At 45.3% G+C, this 26,994-nt stretch overlaps 1 protein-coding gene across 1 annotated transcript in view; it reads right to left on the reverse strand.

Annotated features, from left to right (window-relative positions):
- The window catches only part of KCNH5 (potassium voltage-gated channel subfamily H member 5), a 198,644-nt gene that overhangs the window by 135,161 nt on the left and 36,489 nt on the right, over positions 1-26,994 (reverse strand). Inside the window, exons 5-7 of the mRNA XM_079987003.1 lie at positions 16,777-16,892; positions 15,698-16,090; positions 591-1,020 (exon numbers count right to left, since the gene is read on the reverse strand). Of these exons, the coding sequence (XP_079843129.1) occupies positions 591-1,020; positions 15,698-16,090; positions 16,777-16,892 (939 nt within the window). The remainder of the gene's footprint in view (positions 1-590; positions 1,021-15,697; positions 16,091-16,776; positions 16,893-26,994) is intronic.

Raw genomic sequence — 26,994 nt, forward strand, 5'->3', positions numbered from 1 at the left:
AAGCTACAGGGCCCCTAATAATGGAGGGGCCCCAGAAGCAACTTCACATTGCTTAAAAACATACACCCAATTTGAGAGGCACAACTTAAATTGATCAATTTTTTTGTTGCATGTATTTCAAGAGTCCTAAAATTTGAGAGTCAATAGTGGGGTGTCACAATACAGCAAGATTAAGCAAAAGCTGATACTTAGTAGTTTGTTTTTTAAGTGCTGATCTACCATTGAAGAAGATAACAGTGGTTACCCAGACCTCATTGCTGGTTGAGGAGAGGGCCCCATAACAAATCAAGCTTCAGAGACCCCAAAATGTAAGTCTAGCCACTGCCCACAAGCCCATATTTGTCCCCTGAGCTTGAGATTTGCTCTACCCCTGCAGTGGGTGACAGATTAGATCTCCAGGACAGCTTCCCTACCCCCAAAACTGAGTCAAACATCTACAGACCAAACTCCCGACCACTCGGTGCTAATGCAAGGAGCCCAGCTTTCATGATTCAGTTGCGAGGATGCACCAGTCGCATGCAAAAAGAGAACCCATAAGGAAAACCAATTATGAGAAATGCAAAGAGGAGAAAAGTGACCATCCTACTTACAGCCCACCATCATCATGGCCACTGAGAAGATCTTCTCTCCATCGGTGGTCGGAGCTATGTTCCCGAATCCTATTGTGGTAAGGCTTGTCATGGTAAAGTAGAGGGAAGTGATATAAAGCGAGTCTTTACTGGGTCCTCCTTCCCACTGCCCTGATCCTGTAGAGTTGTACCGATATGGCGTTCCAATGCTCTCCGCCAATTGGCAGAGCCAGCTGTCCTTCTTGAGGGTATTGGTGATTTCATCGATGACCTCGTAGTCCCCAATGCTGTACCATATACAAGCGAGCCAATGGGCTACTAGTCCAAAGACACAGACCAGCAGCACCAAAACCGCAGCACCATATTCCAGGTAATGGTCCAACTTCCTGGCCACACGGCCCAGTCGCAGGAGACGCACCACTTTTAAGGAACTGAAGAGACTGCTGATACCCTAAGAAGGAAGGAGGGAAAGCTTTACTCACTTGCAAAATGATAAACACCACGTGCTCTTGTTTGCGCTGAGGCATCTGGGAGTAGGGGGGGGGGAGAAATTCGATTCAGTTCACATTCACAGGCAAATCTTTTAAACCCACAATTTCTGAAACAACACAAGTACTGAAACATAGCCTTCCTCTGAAATTCACACATCATTGAATTTTGCAATGCAGTTCTCCAATCAAGCAGTGTTTACGGAAATACGTATATTAGAGGAAATGGTACACAAAAATGAATGTGTTAGTGAAATCAACATAGAATAATTACTTATACAATTTAGCTCCATATTATGCAATTATCCTTTCTTGGGAGTTTTTAAGCAGAGGTTGGATGGCCATCTGTCATGGATGTTTTAGCTGAGATTCCAGAATGAAGGGTGTGTGTCTGTGTGTGTGTGTGGATTCGATGATACTTGGGGACACTTCCAACTCTACAATTCTATGATTCTATGATTCTCTTATCATTCTTGTTTCACCCTAAGATCCCAGGGTTGGCTAAAACAATTAAAGCACAACATTACATTAAAGGAAATTGCTTGCAAAAATGTGTGCTTTAGTCAAAAATGCAGACCAAAAAAAAAGTTTATGAGGAGATATTCACACAAAAATGCTAAAGAATTTTCATGTGAGCTTTTTACTGTGAAAAAAAAAATGCATATTGCTGCAGAAATGTGAATTGGGAGCCATGAGAAAACCAATTTTGGTAGGTCCTCCCTTCCTCAGTCTACTCTGATAGGACCACGAAGATTTCGTTTTCGTTTTCACTGGAGATGCCAGGATTGAACTTGGGACCTCCCACATACAAAATAGATGCTTTGCTGCTGAGCTATTTTGGAAACAGATGATAGGGGAACAGTAAGCAGGGCTTGTTAGAAAAGACTTTGCTTAAACTGTTGGCCAGTTGGTTTGAGAAAGCTCTGAATTTGCACAGCTTCCTTCCTTTCTTTGTTTGCCTTGGGAACATGTGAGCTTCCCAACTGGTCCCCAGGGAATTAAAATCCCCCCCATTGTGGATTGATTGTTTCCTTAGTTCTGTATGAATGCTAATTAATGCCCAGGACATTGACTAAAAATGAACAGAAACATGAACTATTCTGCTGCCAAGAACAAAGGCTGGGTTTTGTACTTTCTGCTGAAGAAGACCTGTAAAATTCCTCTAATATTTATGTAGAATATTTTGAGCCACCAGGAATGCAAAACTTAGCCCTGGCATGGAAAAACTCAGCAACGTAAAGATTTGCTTGGGCTTCCACCCACTTGACCTCCATGGAGCTTGAGTTAGTGGTGCTTTAAAAGTGACAAGTTGATTTCATTTGTTTCTATAAGACTGTGGTTCTGAAAGAGTGGGGATCTTCCTATGTTCTTCTGAGATTCTGAATAACTGAAGATGGTCAGATCACATAATCTTGCCTTCCTACATGGTTCTCAACTGAACATATGTCTAGCCACTGAAGACTAATAAGCTATCATGGCAATTGCTGAATGGCATCAACCACATGCAATTGCTTTACAGAAGTGTTTTGTTTTTTCCCCCTTCGATGCTGTTGTTCTTTCATCTTTAAGTGACCATATGCCTTATGCTGGAAGTTGTACGTGAAAGGAGAGGGAGCCACGGGCTCATAATTAATTACAGTCTAAATTATAAATAACTAGCTCTTGCATTCGGAATCATTACTGACTCACTGCAGGAGCGCTCCAGCTAAAGAATTCCACAGCAAAAAAAGGGGGGGAGCGATTCAACAGCTGGAGATGTTTCATTTAGCAGGAAGCAACGAGGCAAGTGTTCCTTCTTCCCATGCCAAGTTTAAATTGCCCTTTTCTACACATCATTATCAAATCAGTCTAGTCAAAATCTTGGATAATTATATTACAAACCTGTAAAACACTGGAGTTTATTTCAGTACAGGAGTCAAACTGAAGCTCCTTCATTTGTCTGCAATGCTTCTTCTTCTTCTTTAAAAAAAGGTCTCACACATTTTGCTATTTTTCATCCCAGTTACATTAAGCTAGAGATTATCAGCTAAGAGGCCACCTGGGAAACTTGCCATGAGCAGCACAAGACTCTTGTGCTGGACGACTTTCAGACTACTTCATTTGGAGCCATCCCAGCTGGAGATACAGCCCTGCCACCACCCTCCAACTCAGATGTGTCTCCTACAGAACCTCTGTCCCCCCAAAAAACGTTACGAAATAACTCGAGGGACCTTTGACCAGCCAGCCAGATGCTCTAAGGCAAAGCCTACCCCCACTTCAGGCCTGATTGGCCTACATAAGGCTTCATAAGAACCTAACGAGAGCTTGATGAATCAGGCCACAGCCCACCTCATTCAGCATCCTATTCTCACAGTGGCCGACCAGGTGCCTGTGGAGGAAGCCCACAAGCAGGAGCCTAACAGCATTCTTCCCACTTGCAACTCCCAGCAGCTAGTAGTCAGAGGCATACTGAGACTGTGGGAGCAGAACAAAGCCACCATGCCTAGTAGCCATTGATGGCCTTATCCTCCATGAATTTGCCTAATTTTCTTTGGGAGTAGGATAGCTCAGTTGGTTAGAGCATGGTGTTGATAACATCAAGGTTACAGGTTTGATCCCCATAAGGGACGGCTACCTATTCCTGCATGGCAGGGAGTTGGAACTAGATGATACTTAGGGTCCCTTCCAACTCTACAATTCTACAATCCCTATGTAGATCTGTGATCTTTTAGTGCCAATGACTTCCAGGGTTCTGAGAGAGGGAACTCTATCATTGTCTTCCCTCACTTGCATTTTCTCTAAACTAAAAAGCCCCAGATGTTGTTACCTGTCCCCTTGATCGTTTTGGTTGTCCTTTTCTGAACCTTTTCCAACTCTGCAATATCCCTTTAGAGGTGAGGCAACCAGAACTGTACACAGTACACACAGTATTCCCAGTGCAGCCACACCATAGCTTTGTATAATTGCATTATGATATTGACAATTTTATTTTCAGTTCCTCTCCTAATAACTCCTAGCATGGAATGTGTCCTATTTACAGCTGCTGCACAGTGGGTCAACATCTTTGTTGAGCTGCCTATTATGACCCCAAGGTTTCATTCCTGGTCAGTCACTGCAAGTTCAGACCCTGTTGGCTCTAGCTCCCTGCAGGGACAACTTTTCTTAGCAGGGCCCCTTGGAGCTCTCCAAGGTCCTGAAAGTTCTCTGCTTAGTTTGGACTTGTGACTGGACACTGCCTGTTTCCCATGCAAACCCTCAAGTGCCCACAGAACTGGACACAAAGAAGCAAGTCCAGCCCCAAGAGAAAAACCAGCTATTTACCCTACCTGCCAAATCAAAAGAAAGAAATGTGTGTGAAAAGAGAAGTCACTTTGGGACAGGCGGGCTTTGGAGCTTGGAGTTTCCCTGGCCCACCTCTGTCTAAAATTAACACTTAAAGTGTTTGCATGACTGCCGAGAGCCGTAAATCATAAGCGGGTGGGAATTCTGCAAGCAAATGAACCCATAGAGAGAGACATTTCAAGTTGAGCGACTTATAAAGAGCTTAGCCCCTAAAGCCCCATGAGCTCTTTAATCCTTCTTTTCTGGTGTTAATGTTAGCAGCATACATATTCAAGGATCCCCACTCTTCATTCAGAGAGATTTCATTTCAAGGTAAATGATTAAGTGCACTTACGCTTATAAATGCACCGCTGCTACAAAGCTCTAGTGGCCTTCCTTTGGAAAGCCAAATTTGGGGCCAGCCTAAGGAATGAGCAATGTGATCTCAGAGCCAGAATTTACATATAGCTGGGAGACTTGAGCTCACTTTGGGTATTACTGCTGCGATGCAGCAATTTAAGTAGATTGAGTGCTGCACCATAAGCACTGCTCTCCATTGTCGTGTGGTTCATTTGGGCTGCTCTAGTGTTCAACTGATACCAGGGAATCTCCAGTACGTGCGGAGCACAGAAGCATCTGCTTAGATGGGAGCAGAAAAACTGAATGTCCCATGAATTCAGGTGGGCAGTCGGAGGTCCCTTCTAGGAGAAGGAACACTTTGCTGTTGCGTTGCTCATATCCAGCCTAGATTATTGTTTAATGCCATACGGTTGGTTGACAATATGGCAGCAAGCTTTTTCTCACTGCAGTGAGCACATCACACCAGTGGCAGAAGTAGCAGTGCTGCACCAGAAAAAGTATCCAGCTTCTTTTCCCTTCAACCATTTTCCACCAATGACTGAGAAGACCAGGAGAATTTGACTATATGATTTTGAGCTCCCCTTGCTGCTTCTGAGTCTTCCTTTCCCTTACAAACTTCTCCTTCCAGCCTTTGTTCCTCTCTTTGCCCCAACCCCCCTTTCCTGGGCTTCCTGCATTCCCAGGACTTTTGTTTTCTTTGCCCCTCTCCTTGCCTTTCCTTCCATTGACTTCACTCTCCCCGTTTTTTTCCTACCCTACCCTTTCTTCCTTCCTGCCCTGCTCTCTCTGAGGCCCTGAGCTCTCAGCCAATGGCAACAAGAGGTCCTCTGCCCACTGTTCCCTAACTTCACAGCGCGGAATCCCTTTGCACACTGCAATGTGGATTATTCCGTCTCCCCCTCTTCTTCCCATGCTGCATCTTGATTACCATTCTGGAGATGCTCCAAGCATTATGCTGTTTTCCTCCTCTGCCAATTCCTTGCTGTGTACAGCAGCAAATGTTACAAATCAGCTTTGCTGCCGTCAGCTTTCTTCTAAGCCGGCGTCCAAAAGGATTACTTCATTTCCCTTGTTTCCTGAGCAAAACTCCCTTCTCTTTTCTGCCGCCACACCACTCCTCGTGGCCCAGTACCAAGGGGAAACGAGGGATCAACAATGCTCCCCTGTGACATTTCAGAGGCCGAATGAGCCTTCAGTTTAAAGCTGTCAGTTGTTAGCATGCCTCTCTCACATAGGCTTTGAAACTAAATATTGTGCAACCAACATCTGTTTCCCCATTAACATATACAGTGCATTTGAGGGAGGGAAGTGTCTGAGAAGGGTAATTCAAATTAAATATCCTATAGCTTAAATGCTCGGTTATAAATCTTACATAAACTGAGACACTCTAAACAAATGCTTCAGGCTCACTTCACCCCCAGGCTACCTCTGGAAACTTTTTGCGGTCTCTCTCTGGGGGATTGCCTAAGAGCAACTTGTACAAACTAAATTTTCCTTTCCCTCCGGCTCTCCATAGAATATTCATCCCATCCCATCTTTTTAAGTATTCTCCACCCCACACTAACTTAGCACTGGCAGATCGTAGACTTCTGAACACCCAACGGCATTAAGAGTTGCATGAAATCAGAAGACACACATCATTGGGAATGGTGACTCTTTCACTAGATTGTTCCACTTTGTTTTTAGTTAAGGAAGCCACAGATTCAGTCTCAGAATGAGAGGGGCTCCTGTGTCTTAGTGATGAAGGCAAGGGGGTGTTGGTCCCACTTACAGGATAAGTTTCATCTACTGAAATTCAAGGAAGGGATGTAGCTCAGTGGTAGGACATCTGCTTTGCATGCAGAGTGTTTCTGGTTCAATCCCTGGCATCTCCTAGTAAGACTGGGGGAACTGTCTGAAGACCTGGAAAGCTACTGCCTCTGTGTAGGCAATATTTAGAACATGGGTAAGCAAACTAAGGCCCGGGTGCCAGACCTGGCCCAATCGCCTTCTAAATCTGGCCCACGGATGGTCCAGGAATCAGCGTGTTGGGTTATTTGTGGGGCATAGGAATTCATTCATATATTTTTTTCAAAATGTAGTCCGGCCCCCACAAGGTCTGGGGGACAGTGGACCAGCCCCCTGCTGAAAAAGTTTGCTGACCCCTGAGCTAGAAGGACCAATGGCATAGCTGTCAACTGTCCCTTATCTGGCGGGAAAGTCCCTTATCCCAGAGCTGTGTCCCGCTGCTGTCCCTTATTGATGATGTCCCTTAAATTTCCCGGGTTTCAAAGGAAGCAGCTCCTCTCCCTCCCTCCCTGCCAGCCAGGGAGGAGGGAGGCTCCAACTGTGTTGCTTGGCTGCGTTGCTCACCCAATAAGGAGTCTAAGAACGACGCGGGGGTGGAGCTTGCATGCCTTGTGTGCGTTGCCTAGGGACTCGCCTTTGCTCAGCGCTTCCCAGCAGAGAGGTGACGGTGGTTTTCCTTGCTGCATCCCCTTTGCCAGGTTGCTGCGCTGTGGGAATCAACCATTGAGGCTTCGTTTGCCTGCTGGCTGGGCTTTCTGCCTTTGGCTCGGGAGCTGGTTGACTAAAATCCCTTATTTTGGCTGCTGATCCCTTATTTTCGAGGCTGCTGGTCCCTTATTTTCAAATCTGTAAGTTGACAGCTATGACCAATGGTCAGACTGGGTGTGAGGCCACTTCCTACTATGTACCACATCCTTATGTACCACAATAAAAGGAGCTTCTAGAGACATCCAACTCCCATCAGCCAGCATGGTCTATGGTCAGACATGGTGGGAGATGGAGTCCAGCAACACCTGGAGAACCACAAGTTCTCCAGCCATGGCATATATATTTATGCCACTCAGAATTCATTGCCCTATTCTATAGCATACAGGAATCAATGCTCATAAACTTTCCATTCAAGGGCTTAAGCAGAAGCAGCACTTTCTCAGGAAACTATAGGAAATGGGAGTACTTCAGAGCTAATTGTGTTGGTTTTCCATTTGTAAGGCTTGTCGTGGTTTTCACAGGGAACATTAATACACTGAGGTCTTCTGAGCTGCTGCTGAGGAAATGAAGCAAGCTACATGTACATCCATCAAATCAGCAACAGAAGCCAGTTTCCCTGAGAACTGGTCTCCTGTATCCTAACCAGGCTTCATAAGTTGCTGTTCACCTGGTGGCAAGCAGAAACTTCCTTCAGACAACCAGCCAAGGAAGCCAGGGCTTGCCCAATACATTTTGCTGCCTGCAGCAAAGCAACAAATACACACAAACAGTCAAGATACGTAATGTCCAAGGCCAATCAAGTTATTTTGGCACTTGAGGCAGATAATCCCACAAGTCACTCCACCATTCCCCGGCAGTAAAAATGCAATAATGATCAATTTAAAAACTAGCCCTTTCACAAGACCTCCCCCCCCAAAAAAAAAAAAAAAAAAAATTGGGTGCCAAAGGCACCAACCTCACTCTGTCTAACAATAGGGCCAGCTTTGGATTCATTTATTTTGATTATTTATATACAGCCTTTTGCACAAGTGACAGGGTGGTTGCAAAAAAGGCAAATCAGATAAAAGGAATACATACAATCAAGGAATAGCACAATCCTTAAAAATAACATTTGCATAACAAATCTTCAAATAGCAGTTACCAGTCCCAGCAACCAAAACAAATCCATTTGTTTAATCAGATATTTCCTCCTACTAATGCCCAGCAGAAAGGGTGAGCCTTAACCAGCTGCCTAATGGGTATAAGGAGACAGGGCCAGACACACCTCAGTAGGGTGGGAGTGCCACATGCGAGGGGCCACCACTGAAAAGGCCCTTCTCTGGGACAACCAAGTAGATCTCATCTCCTGATCTTAATGCACGGGCAGGTAGTATGGGATAAGGTGTATTTTCAGATAGTTGGATGCTTTATAGAAAGATGTGATATTCAACCTTTTCTGGGTGGGGTTGCACTCCCCCTAAAGGATCAAGTCTGGGGTCCTTTTAACCCACCTTTGTTTATGGAGGTACACACTGCCTCTATGACCGGAAGGACCTTTGACTAGACTAGGTCTTTTTTTCTGATACATTTCAACATTCAACTTTTTCTCACCAGCCGCCACCCTCATCCCGGTCAAGCATATATGTAACAGCTAGGAACCACGAGCCATCAAGGCTCTTTAAAAAACAAGTCTTCTAGTCATCAAAAGCTTCTGAGCAATTATTTTCAGCTTCCTCCAGAACTTTGTGGCCCAAGACGCTTTGTTACCTCAAGAGCAGCACCTGTTCCCCCCCTTACGTTTCTGAGCACAATTCAAAGTTTTGGTGCTGACCTTTAAAGCCCTAAATGGCCTTGGTCCTGTATACCTGAAGGAGCGTCTCCACCCCCATTGTTCAGCCTGGACACTGAGGTCCAGCTCCGAGGGCCTTCTGGCGGTTCCCTCGCTGCGAGAAGTGAGGTTACAGGGAACCAGGCAGAGGGCCTTCTTGGTAGTGGCGCCTGCCCTGTGGAACGCCCTCCCAGCAGATGTCAAGGCAATAAACAACTATTTTATTTTTAAAAGACAACTGAAGGCAGCCCTGTTTAGGGAAGTTTTTAATGTCTGATGCTGTATTGTTTTTAATATTCGGTTGGAAGCTGCCCAGAGTGGCTGGGGAAACCCAGCCAGATGGGCGGGGTATAAATAATAAATTAGTAGTAGTAGTAGTAGTACTTATGTTTGAGGTGATACTTTTAAACATCGCAGCAACATTTAGGCATCGATTTCTTCCTTCTCCTAGCCCTCTGAATTCTGCCACCTGAAGCAGCCTGCTCCACTTGCATGGTAGGGCTGTGCCCTGTTCCAGAAACATCATCTGTCCACTACTGGTCATTAGGAAGCAAAAGAAATGCTCCTCTCTGCATTTGGCACCACACATCATTTCTGTGAAAATATTCATCCACGCAGTTCTGCTGTCTTCCTCATAGTTCTTCTGTCTTACACCTAATCTCTCATTTACCATGTCAATGTAGCTCTCCATCGCTATGTGGATTTGGTTTTTTCCTCCTCCTTGTACTGTTTGCAGTACTTGTCGGATTGTCCAAATTCCTCTAAGCTCTCTATTATCTTCTTGTCTCAGCATCTTCTGGCAGGTAAAGCTACATCTCCTTGCTGGCATCAAAATCACTGCAGAACTTCCCTTCTGAATCTAAGTACTCTACTCAAATCCCATTTCCTCCATACGACAGAGCCACGATTCTCCATTTCTCTATAGCTAGATAACATTGTGCACCAGATAGTGAGGAGTCTTCAAAAGTGTGTTGACCTAAATTTCCTTCCAAAGATATGATAGCTCCATTTGCCACTGCGGTGCTTAGCCAAAGGGTTGCCATCCCCTAAAGGTGAAGGTCAAGGGATCCCTGACAGTTAAGTCCAGTTGCGAACTACTCTGGGGTTGCGGCGCTCGCTTTACAGTTGCGGGTCTCACTTTACAGACTGAGCGAGTCGGTGTTTGTCCGCTCTGCAGAGAGTTTTTCTGGGTCATGTGGCCAGCATGACTAATCCGTTTCTGGTGCAACAGAACACCGATACCAGAGCAGTGCACGAAAATGCTGTTTACCTTCCCGCCGGAGCGGTACCTATTTATCTACTTGCACTGGCATGCTTTCGAACTGCTAGGTTGGCAGGAGCTGGGCAGAGCAACGGAAGCTCACCCCGTCACGGGGATTCGAACCGCCAACCTTTTGATTGGCAAGCCCAAGAAGCTCAGTGGTTTAGACCACAGCCATCCCCTTGTTGTTGTTGTTTAGTCGTTTAGTCGTGTCCGACTCTTCGTGACCCCATGGACCAGAGAACGCCAGGCACTCCTGTCCTCCACTGCCCCCCGCAGCTTGGTCAGACTCATGCTGGTAACCTCGAAAACACTATCCAACCATCTCGTCCTCTGTCGCCCCCTTCTCCTTGTGCCCTCCATCTTTCCCAACATCAGGGTCTTCTCCAGGGAGTCTTCTCTTCTCATGAGGTGGCCAAAGTACTGGAGCCTCAGCTTCACAATCTGTCCTTCCAGTGAGCACTCAGGGCTGAGCCATCCCCTACCCCACCCCGAATGCCATTCTCTGCTGGTGGTGCCACGATGGCAGGGTCTTAGCGGTGGCAGTTCCTCATCTGTGGAATACAGTTCCTGGTGAGGTGTGTCTGTCTCCCTCAGTATTAACATTTGGGTAGAATGGGGCGGGGGAGAGAATCCTGTTCACTCATGGCTGAAAAATACTGCTCCTGGCAACGTTGAAATTATTTCGCTATTGTGGCCCTTGATCTTTCTATTTAGAAAAGGTATTAAATGCTTGGTCAAAAGGCCCTCCAAACTGTCGACAAATAAAATTATGGCTAAGACATGGCTAAAATCCACAGATCAATGGAAAACAAATATGCATTATTATTATTCATAGAAACATGGAATTGTAGAGTTGGGCGCAGAGCTTCATCTAGTCCCTGCAATACAGGAATCACAGCTAAAGAACCCCTGGTGGAATCCAAACTTTCTTTAAAAACCTCCAAGGAAGGAGAATCCACAGCCTTCCAAACTACTCAGTTCCACTTGTTGTTGTTGTTGTTGTTGTCACCATTGCAATCCAATCACCAACGACCAGCATTAAGAACAAATATAAAATTCTTTTACAGATAGGTAGCCGTGTTGGTCTGCCATAGTCAAAACAAGATAAAAAAATTCCTTCCAGTAGCACCTTAAAGACCAACTAAGTTAGTTCTAGGTATGAGCTTTCGTGTGTATCTGAAGAAGTGTGCATGCACACGAAAGCTCATACCTAGAACTAACTTAGTTGGTCTTTAAGGTGCTACTGGAAGGAATTTTTTTATCTTGTTTATAAAATTCTTTGTGTGTTTGTGTGTTCGGTTGTGTTTTAGAAACCCTGCAAATTATATTGCTTTGCAGTTTAATTGTTTGCTGTACCAGGCTCCTCTGAGAGAAAGGGAAGGACAGAACCTTAATAGCCAAATGTAAAAATAAACAAATAAAACTGTTGTGTATCTATTGCAGGGTCAATTTATGAGGCACGAGCCCCTGCTTTTTAGCCGTGCTTCCTAATCACAAGACTACACCAGCTCACCAGAGGGTTGTGCATTGGCTGAGTCATAGCCTGCCATTATTTTCCGGTGGGATTCGCACAAATTACCAGGAAATTCAGGTTGCACAATTACAGTTGATTGCACAAAAACCCCTCCCCCTAAATGATCAGATTTTTCTTTGATAAGGAAACTGAGGAGGAAACACATGGGATAACCCATACTTTGATGCAACGTCATCTAACCTCCCCACAAATCAGAGTGAAGGTTTGTTAAATAGTCAACATTCTCTAATCTCCCTGCAAATCAATCAGGATAAAGGCTCAATAAACGAGTCGCCAGGAAGCACCCATGGTACAAGTCATATAAACCTCTACAATTCTAGGATGCAAACTCTGAATTCACCTCCAGGGACTGTGTTTCCACACTGTGGATCCCCCCCCCCATTCCTGCTTTTCTTTCTTTCTTTCTTTCTTTCTTTCTTTCTTTCTTTCTTTCCCCAAACTATGTTTATTTGTAGCTGTGTGTGTATGTTTGCATGCCTTTTGTAGACTAGAACAGAAGAGTTAGTTAAGCAATGCAGCCCTAGCAGTAACACAAAGGCAGCTGCCAATGGAAACATCACAGGCTGCCAAAAGATGAATATGTATTTAGAATTATCCCCACAACAACAGATTGTGTTGCTTTGTACAACACGGCTGCGGATTCTGGGCATTGTTGCAGTACAAATATTATGCAAGGTGTGGAGGAAGTGGATAGAGAGAAGTCTCTCTCTCCCCGTATCTCATAATACGAAAACCTAACACCATCCAACGAAGCAAGCCGAACATTTGCCGCTTCAGCACAGACAAAAGGAGGCTCTTTCCCACACAGCATGTTAGTCAAACTGTGGGATTTGCCCCCAAAAAGGCAGCGATGGCCACCAACTTAGATGGCTTGAAAAGAGAAAGAGACAAATTCATGGAGGAGATTGGCTATCAGTGGCTACTAGTCACAATGGTCAGGGGAAAAACAATGCTGTCCAGGGTTGTAAAGACTGCAGAGAGAATAATTGGGTGCACTCTTCCCACCTTGGATCAAATCTACGCTTCCAGGTGTCATAAGAAAGCTGCAGAGATAGTGCAGGATAGTGCGCACCCCAGAAATGATCTCTTTCAGCTTCTGCCTTCTGGAAGAAGGTAAAGGGTTATAAAGACTAGGACTAGCCGCCTGAGAAACAGTTTCTATCCAAATGCGATTTTGGTTTTAAACGCAGTGTAAGGTAGTCTGGGTATGCTGGGATGCGGGTGGCACTGTGGGTTAAACCACAGAGCCTAGGCTTGCGGATCGGAAGATCAGCGGTTCGAATCCCCATGATGGGGTGAGCTCCCATCGCTCTGTCCCAGCTCCTGCCAACCTAGCAGTTCGAAAGCATATCAAAGTGCAAGTAGATAAATAGGTACTGCTCCGGTTATTGAGCTTATTTGGGGGGGGGGAGCCCATCCAGAAGCGCTTATATTAATACCGCGATCGACCAAAAACACCCCCACGATCGAACAGTAGCTTGCAATCAACCTGTTGGTCATTTCTGCCCTACGTCAAAGATGGGGGAGCCTTTTTTTTTCAGTTGAGGGGCCAGACTCCTCTATGGTCAATTTTCAGGTCACTGTATGCCTGTGGTGGGTGGGACCTGAGGGAAAAGTGGGCGGAGCAACAGGGTACAGCCACACACTTTACCCTATCCTGAAGCCAGGCATGGTCACAGCTCAAGGACACACTCCAGGCAGGAACAAGCACCCAGGGAGATCAAAGAGGGAGGTCACCAAGTGGTATGGCTTGGGAAGAGACCCAGATGCCAGATAAAAAGGCCAGGATCTGTCCCCCTAGACCTGAGATTCCCAGCTGCAGCCCGAAGTAGAATCATAGAATTGTAGAGTTGGAAGGGATCCCTAGTCCAACCCCCCTGGAATGCAGGAATCTCAGCTAAAGCATCCATGACAGATGGCCATCCAATCTCTGCTTGAAAACCTCCAAGGAAGAAGAGTCCATCACCTCCCGAGGGAGACATCATGGATCTGTTTCTTGGTCGCACGTCTTGATCACCCTTCAAAAATGATTCTTGCTGCTGTTTGAAAGACCAAGTTTTCTCGGCATGGACAAAATCTGGTGCCGATAAGCAATGCTAAAATTTTAGCTCAGGCCTCGAGGGTGGGCATTAAAAATGAAACGTTACGTGACTGGGTGAATTAATGCCTTATGTTGAGGAGATGATGCATCTTCATTTAGTAAGAAGACTTCTTAATTTGGCATATTATTTACTCTTTGTCCTGCTCGTGTGTCAAGCTCGACATCTGTAGTGTTATAATGAATGCTTAAATAATATGCTTATTAAAAGCCTTTGTCTGTGGGCCTGACGGCTGTTGTTTTCGTGTTGATCGGCTTTTAGCTGTTGCCAGTTTTTCATTTTAATTCCAGATTTAGATATTAGAGTGAGGCAAGCTTCATCAGACTTTATTCTGAATATCTGTTCCCTCCGACCACCAGGTAAAGCTACCTTATTTTGCCACTTTTGACTTGTTTAACCTGGTGTTCCATCTAAAATTAATATCCTGCTTTGCTAATATAAGAATTAACAGGGTCTCTGCTATTCTTTCTCCCAATGAACCTGCCTTGTTTCATTCTGTTGACAGATCTTGAGAATTGCTGGATTGTACATTTTCAGAAAAGGGGAATCAGCCACTGGCCCAGTCTTCAAATAACACTAAACCATGGTTTGGCAGAAACAAGCAAACACAAGGGTTCATTGAGAAGACCAGCCACTGGGCTCTTCCTTCAGTCCTGCTGTTGCCATGTTACGTGGGACTAAGCGATGGTTTGGCTTAGTGTTACATCTGAAACCAAGTTCATGGTTTGTCTTCCCCATGAAAACTAAAAAACCAAGAGCAAACCTTGGCTACAGTTCACAGCTTGTTTGGAGTGAGAGCCAGTGTGGTGTAGTGGTTAAGAGCGATAGACTCGTAATCTGGGGAACTGGGTTCGCGTCTCCGCTCCTCCACATGCAGCTGCTGGGTGACCTTGGGCCAGTCACACTTCTTTGAAGTCTCTCAGCCCCACTCACCTCACAGAGTGTTTGTTGTGGGGGAGGAAGGGAAAGGAGAATGTTAGCCACTTTGAGACTCCTTAAAAGGGAGTGAAAGGCGGGATATCAAATCCAAATCTGGGAATAGATGTAATGCTAAACCAAACCATGGCTTAGCCCTGGATAGCGCAGCAGCAGGAGAATAGAGCAGCAGCTGCTGTCTTTGCTCTGGGAACCCATTTGTTTGTGCTAAGCCATTGTTTAGCTATGCATTACATGCAAACTGGGTCATTGTATCTTTCTTCAGGCCAGTATCCCAAGGTGTAACCTAAAATCTAGTTGGCACCTAGGCAGTGGATAGTGGTCCATTTGGGCATATGGGGGTGCTGCCCCGCCAATCTCAGGCTGCCTTCCACAAGCCTCTACCTGCCTGCTTTCCCACTTACAACCAGTCCAGAGGGGTGGCACCACCAGTCAGCTTCCTCCTCCTTTGTTTCAGTGCTTTCGTTGTAGAACTGAGCCAAGAGGAGAATGAGGATGAAAGCTTGGCTCTGGCTACACCTACCCAGCCTTCTGCCCCACCAGTTCCAATGGGCCCCAGAAACTGGTGAACCCAAGAGAGTTTCACCTAATAACTCTGCTTCTTTCCCCCTACACTCCCTCTTAAGACTGACACCATTGCAGACCAGAAGCTTGTTCCATATTTTGTGGCATTTACCTTGACCTACTATGGATTTTGTGGGCTTCATATGTTCCCAGTGATTTCAGTGCGAGAGAATTAGCTTAACTGGAAGTGCTCTAACATTTGGTCACGACCCACATTCGGAACATTATAAACCACAGAAACTCAAGCAGTCCTGGGCAAAACCAGATTGAGATTGCTTACCTCATCCACATTCTCAAAGGCATTGATGATGTCATAAGGTAAACATGACAAAAGGTCTATCACGAACCAGGTTTTCAGGTAGTTCATCCTGATGAGTTTGGGATCTGAGATGACCTCTCCACCAGGTCCAACAAAAGTTGTGTGAAAATTCAGGACTATGTCCACCAGGAAAATAACGTCCACCACGCTATCCAGAACCAACCATGCAATGTTGTTCTGCTTGGTTTTGAAGGACACGTTGTAAGGAACCATGATGGCTGTGTAGAAGGTGAGGATTAAGATGACCCAGTCCCAAGTGGTCTTGAAAGCGCAGTAGTGTAAAATGATATGTGGTGGAGTCTTTGGGGCTTCTTGCTTGTATTGTGGAAGAATATCGGAACCCAGCTGGAGAACCTTAAAATAAAAGATATGCAGGTGTTACCACATGGGTTATTGCTCATTACATCATGAACTCCCACAAACCCAATTCAAGGAAAGACAGCAGCTCAGTGGTAGAGTATGCTGCAGGTTCTAGGTTCAATCCCTGGCATCTCCAGGTAACATTGGGAATGCACCTTGCCTCAAATCCTAGAAAGCCATTTCCAGTAGGTATAGACATTACTGGGCTGAATGAACTAGTGGTCTGACTCAGTATAAGGCAGCTCTATATATTTCCTACGTACGATAGGGTAGAGGTCTTCATCTAAATAAATAAGTTGTAAAATCTTTGGGGCTGGGACCTGTCTTCTAATGCTAATGATAGTATAGATATAATCATTATCACCACAACTACCGTCAACATCAGTAAGTATAAATATTTTTCATTCTTGCCCTTTTGCTCCACTGGCTTCCCATCCTACTCCATCACCATCCTAGAACAATCAAAGCTTTCTCTCTATCTCTCTTTCTTGGTGTTGCTTCCATCTCAACGTGGTCTTTTCTTCCTGGGAAAGGAAATGTGGCCCTGCAGCTTATACCTGAAACTTTGGCTGGTGGTTCTTTCTGTCTGCAATGTTACACACACACCACACACACACACACACACACACACACACACACAGTTTCAGATCAGGAGAGGAGAGCATTTGTTTGACACTCACTTCAGCTAACCGTGAGTGTTTATGGACCACCTCAGCTTTGTTCATAGGTGTTAGCTGCTGCAGAACACTTCGACTGTTCGTCAACGCTCGTGTCAATCGAGCAAACTTCGTCCAGCCTGCAAAGAGGAAGGGGAACATTGTGAGGTTCACTGGTTGGCAATGGCCATCGGTCATCTTCTCATTCAGAACATAGTGGTCACAACAATGTCCCAGTGCCAGCAATGGTATCCAAATGCTATTCCTACAGTCCATCTTAGAATGTTAAAGTCTGCAATGTTTAGCTAATCTATAGGTAGGATTAAACTGATTTTAAAAATTGTCTGATGAACTGAAAAGCTTTTTTTCCTGATCATCTTTTCCCCATCCACACTCTGGGATCTACATAAATCTAGCATTATTTACAAGGATTTAGGGGATAATTCATCAGTACCTGCAAAATAGACCATAGAATGAACCCAACTAAGTGTTGGGGGTTCATTAAGTGAGATTTTATGCAGGAAGAAACCATGAGCGATGAATTCCATCAGTCTCCTTGGCCAACAAAAAGTTAACTGGACTTGGATCAATGTAGTCAAAATTCTTTTCCTTAAGAGTTTTAAATCTTGCTATGCAGTTACAGGGGTTCGACCAACATAAAGGAGAACAGACAGAGGACAATCATATTGAGAGCTGGAAAGTAGAAGGGGCAAAAGGTATCCTAGCTCAGCAACTATATAAGATCAGCATCTGAGACACCCCTCCAAGGCATGCCATGAATGGTCCAGCCTTGCTAGGACTAGATTTGATGCTAGTAGAGTCTAGGATGGAAGGTTAACAGAGAGTAACTACCCTGCTATTATACCAAGAGTGGGGAACCTCAGGTCCAGGGCTCAATTGCAGCCCTCTCTAACGAGCCTTCAGACTCCATCTAGGCCCTTGAATGTTTTTGCTTAATTGGAAAGTTTAATTGAACCATGATAATGCCACTTGCCCTGAATGGAGAGATGGGGGTGTAGAAGGTCTTTGTGTGTTTCAGTGGTGGCACCAGAAACAAAAAATCTGGGCAGGCACAGAATGGGCAAAGTCTATTTGTAGGTGGGTGACATATTAATGGCAAGAGTTCAGAAATGGGGGGCAAGTGGGCAGGTGAGCTCTTTGTGGGGAGTGCTTGGCACTCCTTCCTTCCTCTGGCATTCTTTATGATGTAGCTAGAATCATAGAATCGTAGACTCCAGAGTTGGAAGGGACCCCTTGCAATGCAGGAATCTCAACTAGATCACCCATGACAGATGGCCATCCAACCTCTGCTTTAAGACCTCCAAGGAAGGAGAGTCCACAACTTCCCGAAGGAGTCCATTCCACTGTCAAACAGCTCTCACTGTCAGAAAGTTCTTCCTGGTGTTTAGGCGGAATCTCCTTTCTTGTAAGGCCATTTGTTTGAGTCCTACCCTCCAGAGCAGGAGAAAACAAGCTTGTTCCCTTTTTGATGTAGCCTACTGAATCAAATGGTATCTGTTGCTCCACCTACTTTTGCTTCTGCCCCCACCCAGCCCAGTATGCAGCTGTTGGAAGGTGGTACATGAGCAAACAGGTCCTTTGGGGTGTAAAATGTCCCCCCAACCATGGATTACAGGAAGAGGGTGGTTGCCGCATTTCTGCAGGGCAATATTTGTATGCTGTTTACGACTCCTACATTTATCTGAATTATCTCAGCTTAGTCAGCTATTTTGAATTTTTGATGGCAGATGGTCAGTCAGTCAATACTTATTCCCAGAAGTTTAGGTCATTAATCTGCATAGTGATCAGATTAAAGCTTTTAATATTTTATTTCCTCCTCTTTGTACTCAAAATGATAGAGCATGCTTTTGCCTGACCCCTTCCTCCTTGGTCATTCAGCAGAGCCAGTGCTTACTGAATACAGAATAACCTATTTTTTTAAAAAAAAAGAATTAAGAACCTTGGGCTGCTTAAGGTGACAGGAACACAGAAGGAATGAATTCCCTTGATTTGTTTGGTTCATTTGATTAAGGGAATCTGTACCCCGCATTTCAGCCAGTTAAGCTCCCAGGGTGGGTTGCATGCAATCAATGAAAACACTGTGGTCCCTGCTTGCAGATTTAACAATCTAAAACACATTACACAAAATGGATAATGGGGCAGGGAGAATAGATGGGTTTGGGGACTAGGACAGGAAGGGAAGAGAAAAAAGGGAAATGCAGGTGCTAATTCTGAAAGTTCAAGAGGAACTCTTTTTCTGCATGCAAAATACCCCACTTCCACTACAGAAATGCAACACTGGGTGCTGCAAATAGGTATTATTACTGTTACTGATATATTTTCATAGAATCACAGAATCGTGGAATTGAAGAGCTTGAAGGATCCCCACGGATCATCCAGCCCAACCCCCTGCCATGCAGGAATCGCAGCTAAAGAATCCCTGACAGATGGCCATCCAATCTCTGTTTTAAAAACCTCCAAGGAAGGACAGCCCACCAACTTCTAAGATAATCCATTTCATTGTTGAATAGCTCTTGCTGTCAAAGTTCATCCTAATTTAGTTGGAATCTCCTTTCTTGTCACTTGAATCTATTAGTTTGGGTCCTACCCTCTGGAATAGCGAAATACAAGCATTCTCCATCATATCTCCTCTCAGTCTCCTCGTTTCCAAGATAAACATATCCAGTGTGCTGGGCCCGGGGGTAACCCATGCAACATGGTCCAGGACGGGTCCAGAATCCAAAGGTTCCACTAGGAGCCAGTCCGACAGGGCCAAGGCAGGAAACCAGGCAAGGACAGGTACCGGATCTCAGGCAGGATCTAGCATACAGCAACATTGCTCCCACAACCTGGGGCAGGGCCCGACAGCCTTTTATCTGTGTCGGGATAACAGCCGGTCCTGATCCCTTGGCGACTCACCTCCATTTTGCCCGAAGGTGAGCACTCCTCCTGCAAGTACTCAGGTCTCTCCTTCTCTCAGACCTTAGTCTCTGCAGCTTGGGAGATGCCGGTGGGTTACTGGACCCAGAGGCTGCCTCAGCCTCCCCTGACCCAACTGGCAGTGGAGCACCTGCAAGTGATTGCCCAGCTGAAGGCATCCTCGCACCTGGAGCCAGGCCAGGCTCAGGCCCCTGACTCGGCCCAGCTGGTGTTTATTGCAGGGAAACTTGTGCAGACTGGGACTCTTCAGGATCAGGCCCCAGACTTGGTTCAGGTGATGCCTGAGGCAAAGGATCCAGTGCAGACAGAGTCTCCTCTAGTTCCAAGCCCGAGCCCGAGTCCCAGGCCATCACACCCAGTTCCTTCAACCATTCCTCTGAATGATTTCCAGACCCTTGATCATCTTGGTTGCCTTCTTCTGCACACGTTCCAGCTTGTAAATATCCTTCTTAAATTGTGGTTGAAGATAGCTATCATATCTACCTCCCAGAAGTAAAGTATATCCCTCAGGGTTAGAAGCCATGGATGGGCTTGTTCCCCATGAGTTTGTCTAATCCTCTTTTAAAGCCATCTAAGCTGGTGGCCATCACCGCTGCTTGTGGGAGCAAACTCCATCCCTCACATCACACTTCAGCAACTGCTAAGCCCTAAGGCTCTTCTCTGGCAGTGGTGGAGCACCACTGATGCGGTTAACCTCTTCAAGCAGAAAAGGAACATTTCCTCAACATTCATTTAGCGTTTTGGCTGCTCAGAACACATTAATCAGGGCCTTCTGTATGGAGATGCCTGGGACATGGCCTTGACTTGGTACCACTCTGAGACTTCTGAAGCAACTGCTTCAGGACTGGAGCTCTGTACTGTTCATTCGCCCCCTCCAAATCAATGAGCCTTCTGAAAACGACTTCTTGTGCAGTGGCTTGGCAGGACACAGGGCAAAAGACTGTGCTTCCAGCCTTCTTCTTCATTTAAGCTAATGAAAGTAAAATGCTCTCACTTGCCAAAAATCAATAGAGCAGTTTTGTAATTGTGTCGTCCTGACTCCCAGTCCAAAACATAAAGTATGCCTCTCCATTGGTTTCTCGCCTGATTATACTGATCATGGAGTGTTCCAGGGCCAGGAAGCCTGAGGAGACCTGATCCAGAACAATGAAAATCAATCTGGACATCTGTCATTGTCTTTGAGAGCTGAAGGGTCATTCAGCCACCAGCTACCTCCAAAAAACAACCACCACCTTCTTTGCCACCATTATAAGAGTGCTGAAGGAAGTCCATTCATTATATCACATAATATTAATGTTTCTTTAAAATTGTTAGCTCTAGATTTGTTCCTGGGTCCATTTCGAGGTGCTGGTTCTGTTCTTTAAAGCTCTAAATCAGGGCTCAGAAGCTCAGGACCAGGGGCTGACTGAGGCCCACCAGACCTCTGTCTTTGGCCGTTGGGATCCTGCCCAGCCCCAACCCTCACTGGCCGGCTGCTCACTCTTCTTGAATGTTTTTGCTTGGCTAGAAAGTGTCCATTAACTCTGGTCTGAGTCTGCTTGAATCTACTATATTATTTTGGAAAGTCTTATCTGTTCTCTATTGGTTTCAGATGCCCCTCAAGAGATGATCACCCAGTTTGGCATGATGGTTCCTGAGGTGGAGGAGGTGGTTTTTTGCCTACTGGGTGCCATTTTGAACACAGATGGTGAACCAAATCATTCCAAACTGCACCAATGTGGATGCCCCTGAAGATATCATTACCTGGAGATCTGATCGTGGACCTTGAACGTGACATGTCACATAGCTCTGGTAAAAAAGGGCAGGATGCAAATGAACAAACAAATAAACAAAGCAGCTGACTGTACACTGACATGTGTTTGCGTGTGTGTGTGTGTGTGTGTGTGTGTGTGTGTGTGTGTGTGTGTTTCCCCCTTTTGACATCAAACACTCTTTCTGGCTCATAAATCAAACTAAATGTTTTCTAGTGATGCTCAGCTTTAAGAAGACCGGATGCTGGGGGAAGGTGCTCTGTGCATTGGATAAGCAGAATTGCCATCAAAATGTTGGGGCATGTGCAGAGTGCCCATTCAACATGCCAGAGGAATGTGCCAAATGGAATGAATAAACCACAGACGGTTCTAGGTAGTGTCAATTCCTTTACTTACAGTATAAACCAGTTCCATGGCATATAGGTTGGCCTATGTTGGAGGTCTCCTTCCCTTGCTCTGAAGGGGTGTTTGCCTGAGAGGGAGGTTGCAGGGTTAACATATCTGATCTGAGCTAAGCGTGCTCAAAAAAACGGCATCCAGTGGGATTTACTGAGCTCTAAAAGCAGGAATGAAAATGGGGAAAGTCCTTTCCATGATCCAGAAAAGGAGGGTTCTGACACTGGGCTGGTGCTGCAGGAGCATCTCCACCCCCATCGTTCAGCCCAGACACTAAGATCTGGCACCAAGGGCCTTCTGGCGGTTCCCTCGCTGCGAGAAGCCAAGTTACAGGGAACCAGGCAGAGGACCTTCTCGGTAGTGGCGCCCTCACTGTGGAACGCCCTCCCATCAGATGTCAAGGAAATAAACAACTACCTGACTTTTAGAAGACATCTGAAGGCAGCCTCAGTCAGCCCCTGCTCCTGAGCTTCTGAGTCCTGATTTAGATCTTTTTTGGGGAAGTTTTTAAGTTTGATGTTTTATCGTGTTTTTAATATTCTGTTGAGAGCCACCCCGAGTGGCTGGGGAAACCCAGACAGATGGGTGGGGTATAAATAATAGATGATGATGGTGATGATGATGTCTCAAGGATGAAGAGTCTTTATAGTTGAGAGAGTGGGGATTTTTTTGCAGGGGGGTAGTTCAGCACACACTTTGTGTGCAAGTATCAGGTTTCATCCCTGGTATCACCAGTCTAAAAGTCTGGCATCATGACTTTTCCTATGGACCCTGAGAACCGCTTCCGGTCCAACTAAACCACGAGTAGCAAAGGTGGAACCTGCCAGGTGTCTTATAGTAGACCATTGGCCCATCTACCTGTGGCTCTCAAGGGCTGTCTTCCCCAGCGTGGTGGCCTAAAGACTACAAGTCCCATCATCCCTGACCACGGGCCTTGCTGGCTGGGGCTGATTGGAGTTGGACTCTAACAGTTAGGGGACTCCACATTGCCTACCCCTGGGCTGGAGATTGCTAGGCTAGACGGACAAGAAATAGTCTGATCCAGAACAGGGCACCTTCTTATATTGCTCTTTCCTGGACCACTGCCAAGCATGTCATCACCAGGGAAGTGTTTCTGTTTTGTTCTTTGCCAAAAGCAGACTGGTGCGAATTACAGCACTGTCCTCAAGGCTGTCTCGGGAACCGGGTTCCATCTGGCTTCGTTATTATTAGCAGGTTTCCTCTGCCGAAAAAGGCCACCGTGACTAGCTCTTTCCTTAATAAAACATTAGCGTAGCTCTATTGGGTTGCAATTAACCTCTTTGTCATGGATTGCCTCATTTCTGAAAGCCAAGGAAATAATGAAGGCATTTAAATCAATGTGTCAGAGTGGCATTCGAGATCTTAATCGGTAACAAAAATGCTTAGGTTAACAACAATGATCAGGGTAGAAGGACTGCGGGAGAGTAATGATGGCAATCCTCAGGCTGACTGTTGCCCACACGAGTGGAAGTGACACCGTGAGATAATGGGAGGGTCATTGGGCTCGTCTTGCAGTCCACCATACCTGTGCACACAGCTGCACGCAATGCTGGAAACAACATGTATACATGATGCACCGCAAAGAGAACAGCCCAAGGAATGCACTTCCTTGGGAGCAAACTGTTACGATATGGATGCAATGCAGCTGCAAAGTGCTAGCTTGAAAAGTAAACATGATGGGACTGCCCGTGGGAATCAGAGGGACAGTCATTTCACAGTGCGAAGCACCGGAATTAGCTCAGAGTGTAATATGAGCTCTTCCGTTTATTCCTATCCAGGAAGTGTTTGACTCTACACTGCTGGAGCTTGAAGAGAGCAGTCATGTTTTTTGTAACGCTGCAAAGACAGAAATAAAGGCATGTAAATACATTTCTGTCTATCTCTTTTCCCTGCCTGGGGGGGGGGCAGGAAAGAGGGGTGTGTTCTTCTCACGTTTGAGAAGAATCGCCGATCGAGACCTTGCCTGCGCCTGCTGGGGAATGCAGCCAGGGAGGTCAACAGGGAATCAAGCCGGGTGCCTGAGAGAGTTGCCACTTTCTCCTGATAAGGCCTGATATCCCGACACAAACTCCCAGTCACTACATGCTAGCGGTGTTAAGAATAATTGTTTAATTGTACATTGAAATGGAAAATAACTGCCTGTACACCCTTGTGCAAATTAATTGAAACAAACAATGTAGTTTATTGCACAAAACTCACATATACATGTACACAACTCATGTATATGTACATTAATAACAGATATGACATGGACTGCAAGAAGATCAAACCTATCCATTCTGAAGGAAATCAGCCCTGAGTGCTCACTGGAAGGACAGATCATGAAGCTGAGGCTCCAGTACTTTGGTCACCTCATGAGAAGAGAAGACTCCCTGGAAAAGACCCTGATGTGGGGAAAGATGGAGGGCACAAGGAGAAGGGGATGACAGAGGACGAGATGGTTGGACAGTGTTCTCGAAGCTACCAGCATGAGTTTGACCAAACTGCAGGAGGCAGTGAAAGACAGGAGAGCCTGGCGTGCTCTGGTCCATGGGGTCACGAAGAGTCGGACATGACTAAACGACTAAACAACACATTTTTCAGCAGCATTTGAACATAGTTTGGCATAGAGTCTACTAGTTTTGAACAGTCACTGTTGATTTTTGGATCCCTGTACCATACTTGAATTAGCGCCTGAATGATCTTCTCCATAGTCGTACAGTCTACAGCATGGAGGCAACTTTTGCATATAGCCCACAAATTCTCAATGGGATTTATGTCTGGGAAATTCTCTGGCCAATCAAGTACCTGTATTTGCTGCTCTGTCCTGGTTTTCTTCACCACTTTTGGTGTGTGACAGGGGGCTACGTCCTGCTGCAATATCCCAGTACCGTCAGCATACCTCTTTTCCAGCTCTGGAATAACTCTCTTTCGTAGAACCTCAATATATTGTGGCAAGCGCATCATTCCTTCTATGGGCTGCAGGCTTCCGACACCATAATGATCAACTGACTTTTTGTGTTTGTTTTGAGTACAGGATTACGAATAAGATAGAAAATATGCTTTGTTTCAATTAATTTGCACAAGGGTGTATGTGTACTGCTAAATGCATAGCATGGAAACTTCCACTGAAGCTAAACAAAAGAGTTGCAGAGAGCCTGACAGTTGATAATTAACTTAGAATGTATCTCCGCTGCTCTGCCACGAGGTGTTTAACTTAGATCACATGGGGTATTCCATTGCAAATCTCCATGTGTGTGTGTGAGAGAGAGAGTTAGTCTTTTGTTCTCAAGCCACCAAACAGGGTGCTGTGCTAATGACTTTCTCCAGGATCACAGCCTCAGGCTGGAATGCAGGCTGTGTATAGAGAGGCAGAGTTTTGTTTTCAGCTCTGGATGAAGTAATTTCATATTTCTAAGATGCTGCACCTGTGCACGTGATATTCTGCAACTATTTGGATGTCTGTTTTGGAGCAAGTCCTGTTAGTAAAGCTTTTGAAACCTATTTTGGGACTGGACAATTTTTATTCCAAGTCAGTTTTTATTCATCCTATTGCTTTCAAATGCACAATATCATTAAATGCAATAGGTAGTGGGTGGAGCCAGAGGCAAATGTAGGCAAAGCCACGCTAAAAATTTGGCACACACACCCCTCACCTCTCACACTCAGGTCTACAGCATTGTTTTGGCACCCCCTGCAGCAATACTCCCCGTGCAACCACACCGGATGCACTACAGAACTACACAATGCACCAAGGAACTACACAACTTTTAGAAGACATCTGAAGACAGCCCTGTATGTTTGAAGTTTTATTATGTTTTTATATTTAATAATAAGAATAAGAATAATACAGTCGTGTCTTAGAAGTCAAATGGAATCTGTTCCCGAAGTCCAAATGACTTCCAAAACATTTGGAAACCAAACGTGACTTTTGATTGGCTGCAGGAAGCTCCTGTAGCCAATCAGAAGCCACGGAAACTGCACCAGACATTCAGCTTCTGAAAATCGTTCGAAAACTGGAACATTCATTTCCAGGTTTCAGTCATTCAGGAGCTGATTTGTTTGGGAGCCGAGGCATTTGAGATGCAAGGTACAACTGTATTATTATTATTATTATTATTATTATTATTATTATTATTATGTAGCTGACTTAAAAATTTGTGCTGTAAAGAGATCTGTGGGCACTGCTGACCAGCAGCACATGAAAAACCCTCTGCAGAGCAGTTGTCAAGATAGCGCTTTGAAAGGGGCAAAAGAGGGTCACCTGACATCATTGTCGCATCAGGTGATTGACAAGTGGGAAACGCTTCCCACCACTCATAAAGGTTACTGGAGGAGATAACAATCTGGCCCCCAAGCCAGGTCCAGTCTCCCACCCTCCTTTAATGTCAAAGAAGCCAACTGCAAGGTGCCAGCGGCTGATGGCATCTTCATCCCAGACAAGCAAAAGGAAAGACTTGTTTAAGCTGACGTCTTGCCTTGAGCCAAACTCTGCTCATGGAAGAAGATGAGAGTTTTCAAATGATGGAGGACCTGTCAGCCAGCAGAGTGTAAAACGTACTTAGTGCTCTACTGGGGCCCCATCATCTATGTAGGAAGAGAGACAGGGAACATTTGCAGCCTCGCTTTACAGGCACTGAAATTCTATAGGATGCCAGCTCATTAAAAACACAAAACAGGCATTTCACTCTCCCCGTTCAATTTTTTAGATGTGTCATGATTCTGCTGCTAAATGTTTTAAAGATTAGCTTTAATAATAAATGCAAATTGTTGCCTTGTTTTGCATGCAAAGAAGCTCTGCCTTTGAAAAGAGAGTACTGTGTTGTGCTGAATCGAAGAATGTGGGGGAATTCTAATGGAAATGAGAAAGGGTTATAAATTGCCATTGTTTGCTTATTTGTCCCGTATCCGGAACAGAAATCAATCCAGGGAACAACCGTCAGTATACGCTGGTGCTGCTGTTTCCAGTTCACAAACGATACATAAATGACAGCACTTAAATTGTGTTTTCCTTTCCACTGAAACGACTGGCCTCTGCAATGAAACGAATGGCATGGGGATAGTTACACCAAATTCACAACTTACATAAATCATGGAAATAATTATGCATGTTAAATAAAATTGTGCGGACGGTGAAGGAGGGCAAGGAAGTATT

This window comes from Podarcis cretensis, assembly GCF_951804945.1.
Source record: "Podarcis cretensis genome assembly, chromosome: 1".
Taxonomy (NCBI): Eukaryota; Metazoa; Chordata; class Lepidosauria; order Squamata; family Lacertidae; genus Podarcis; species Podarcis cretensis.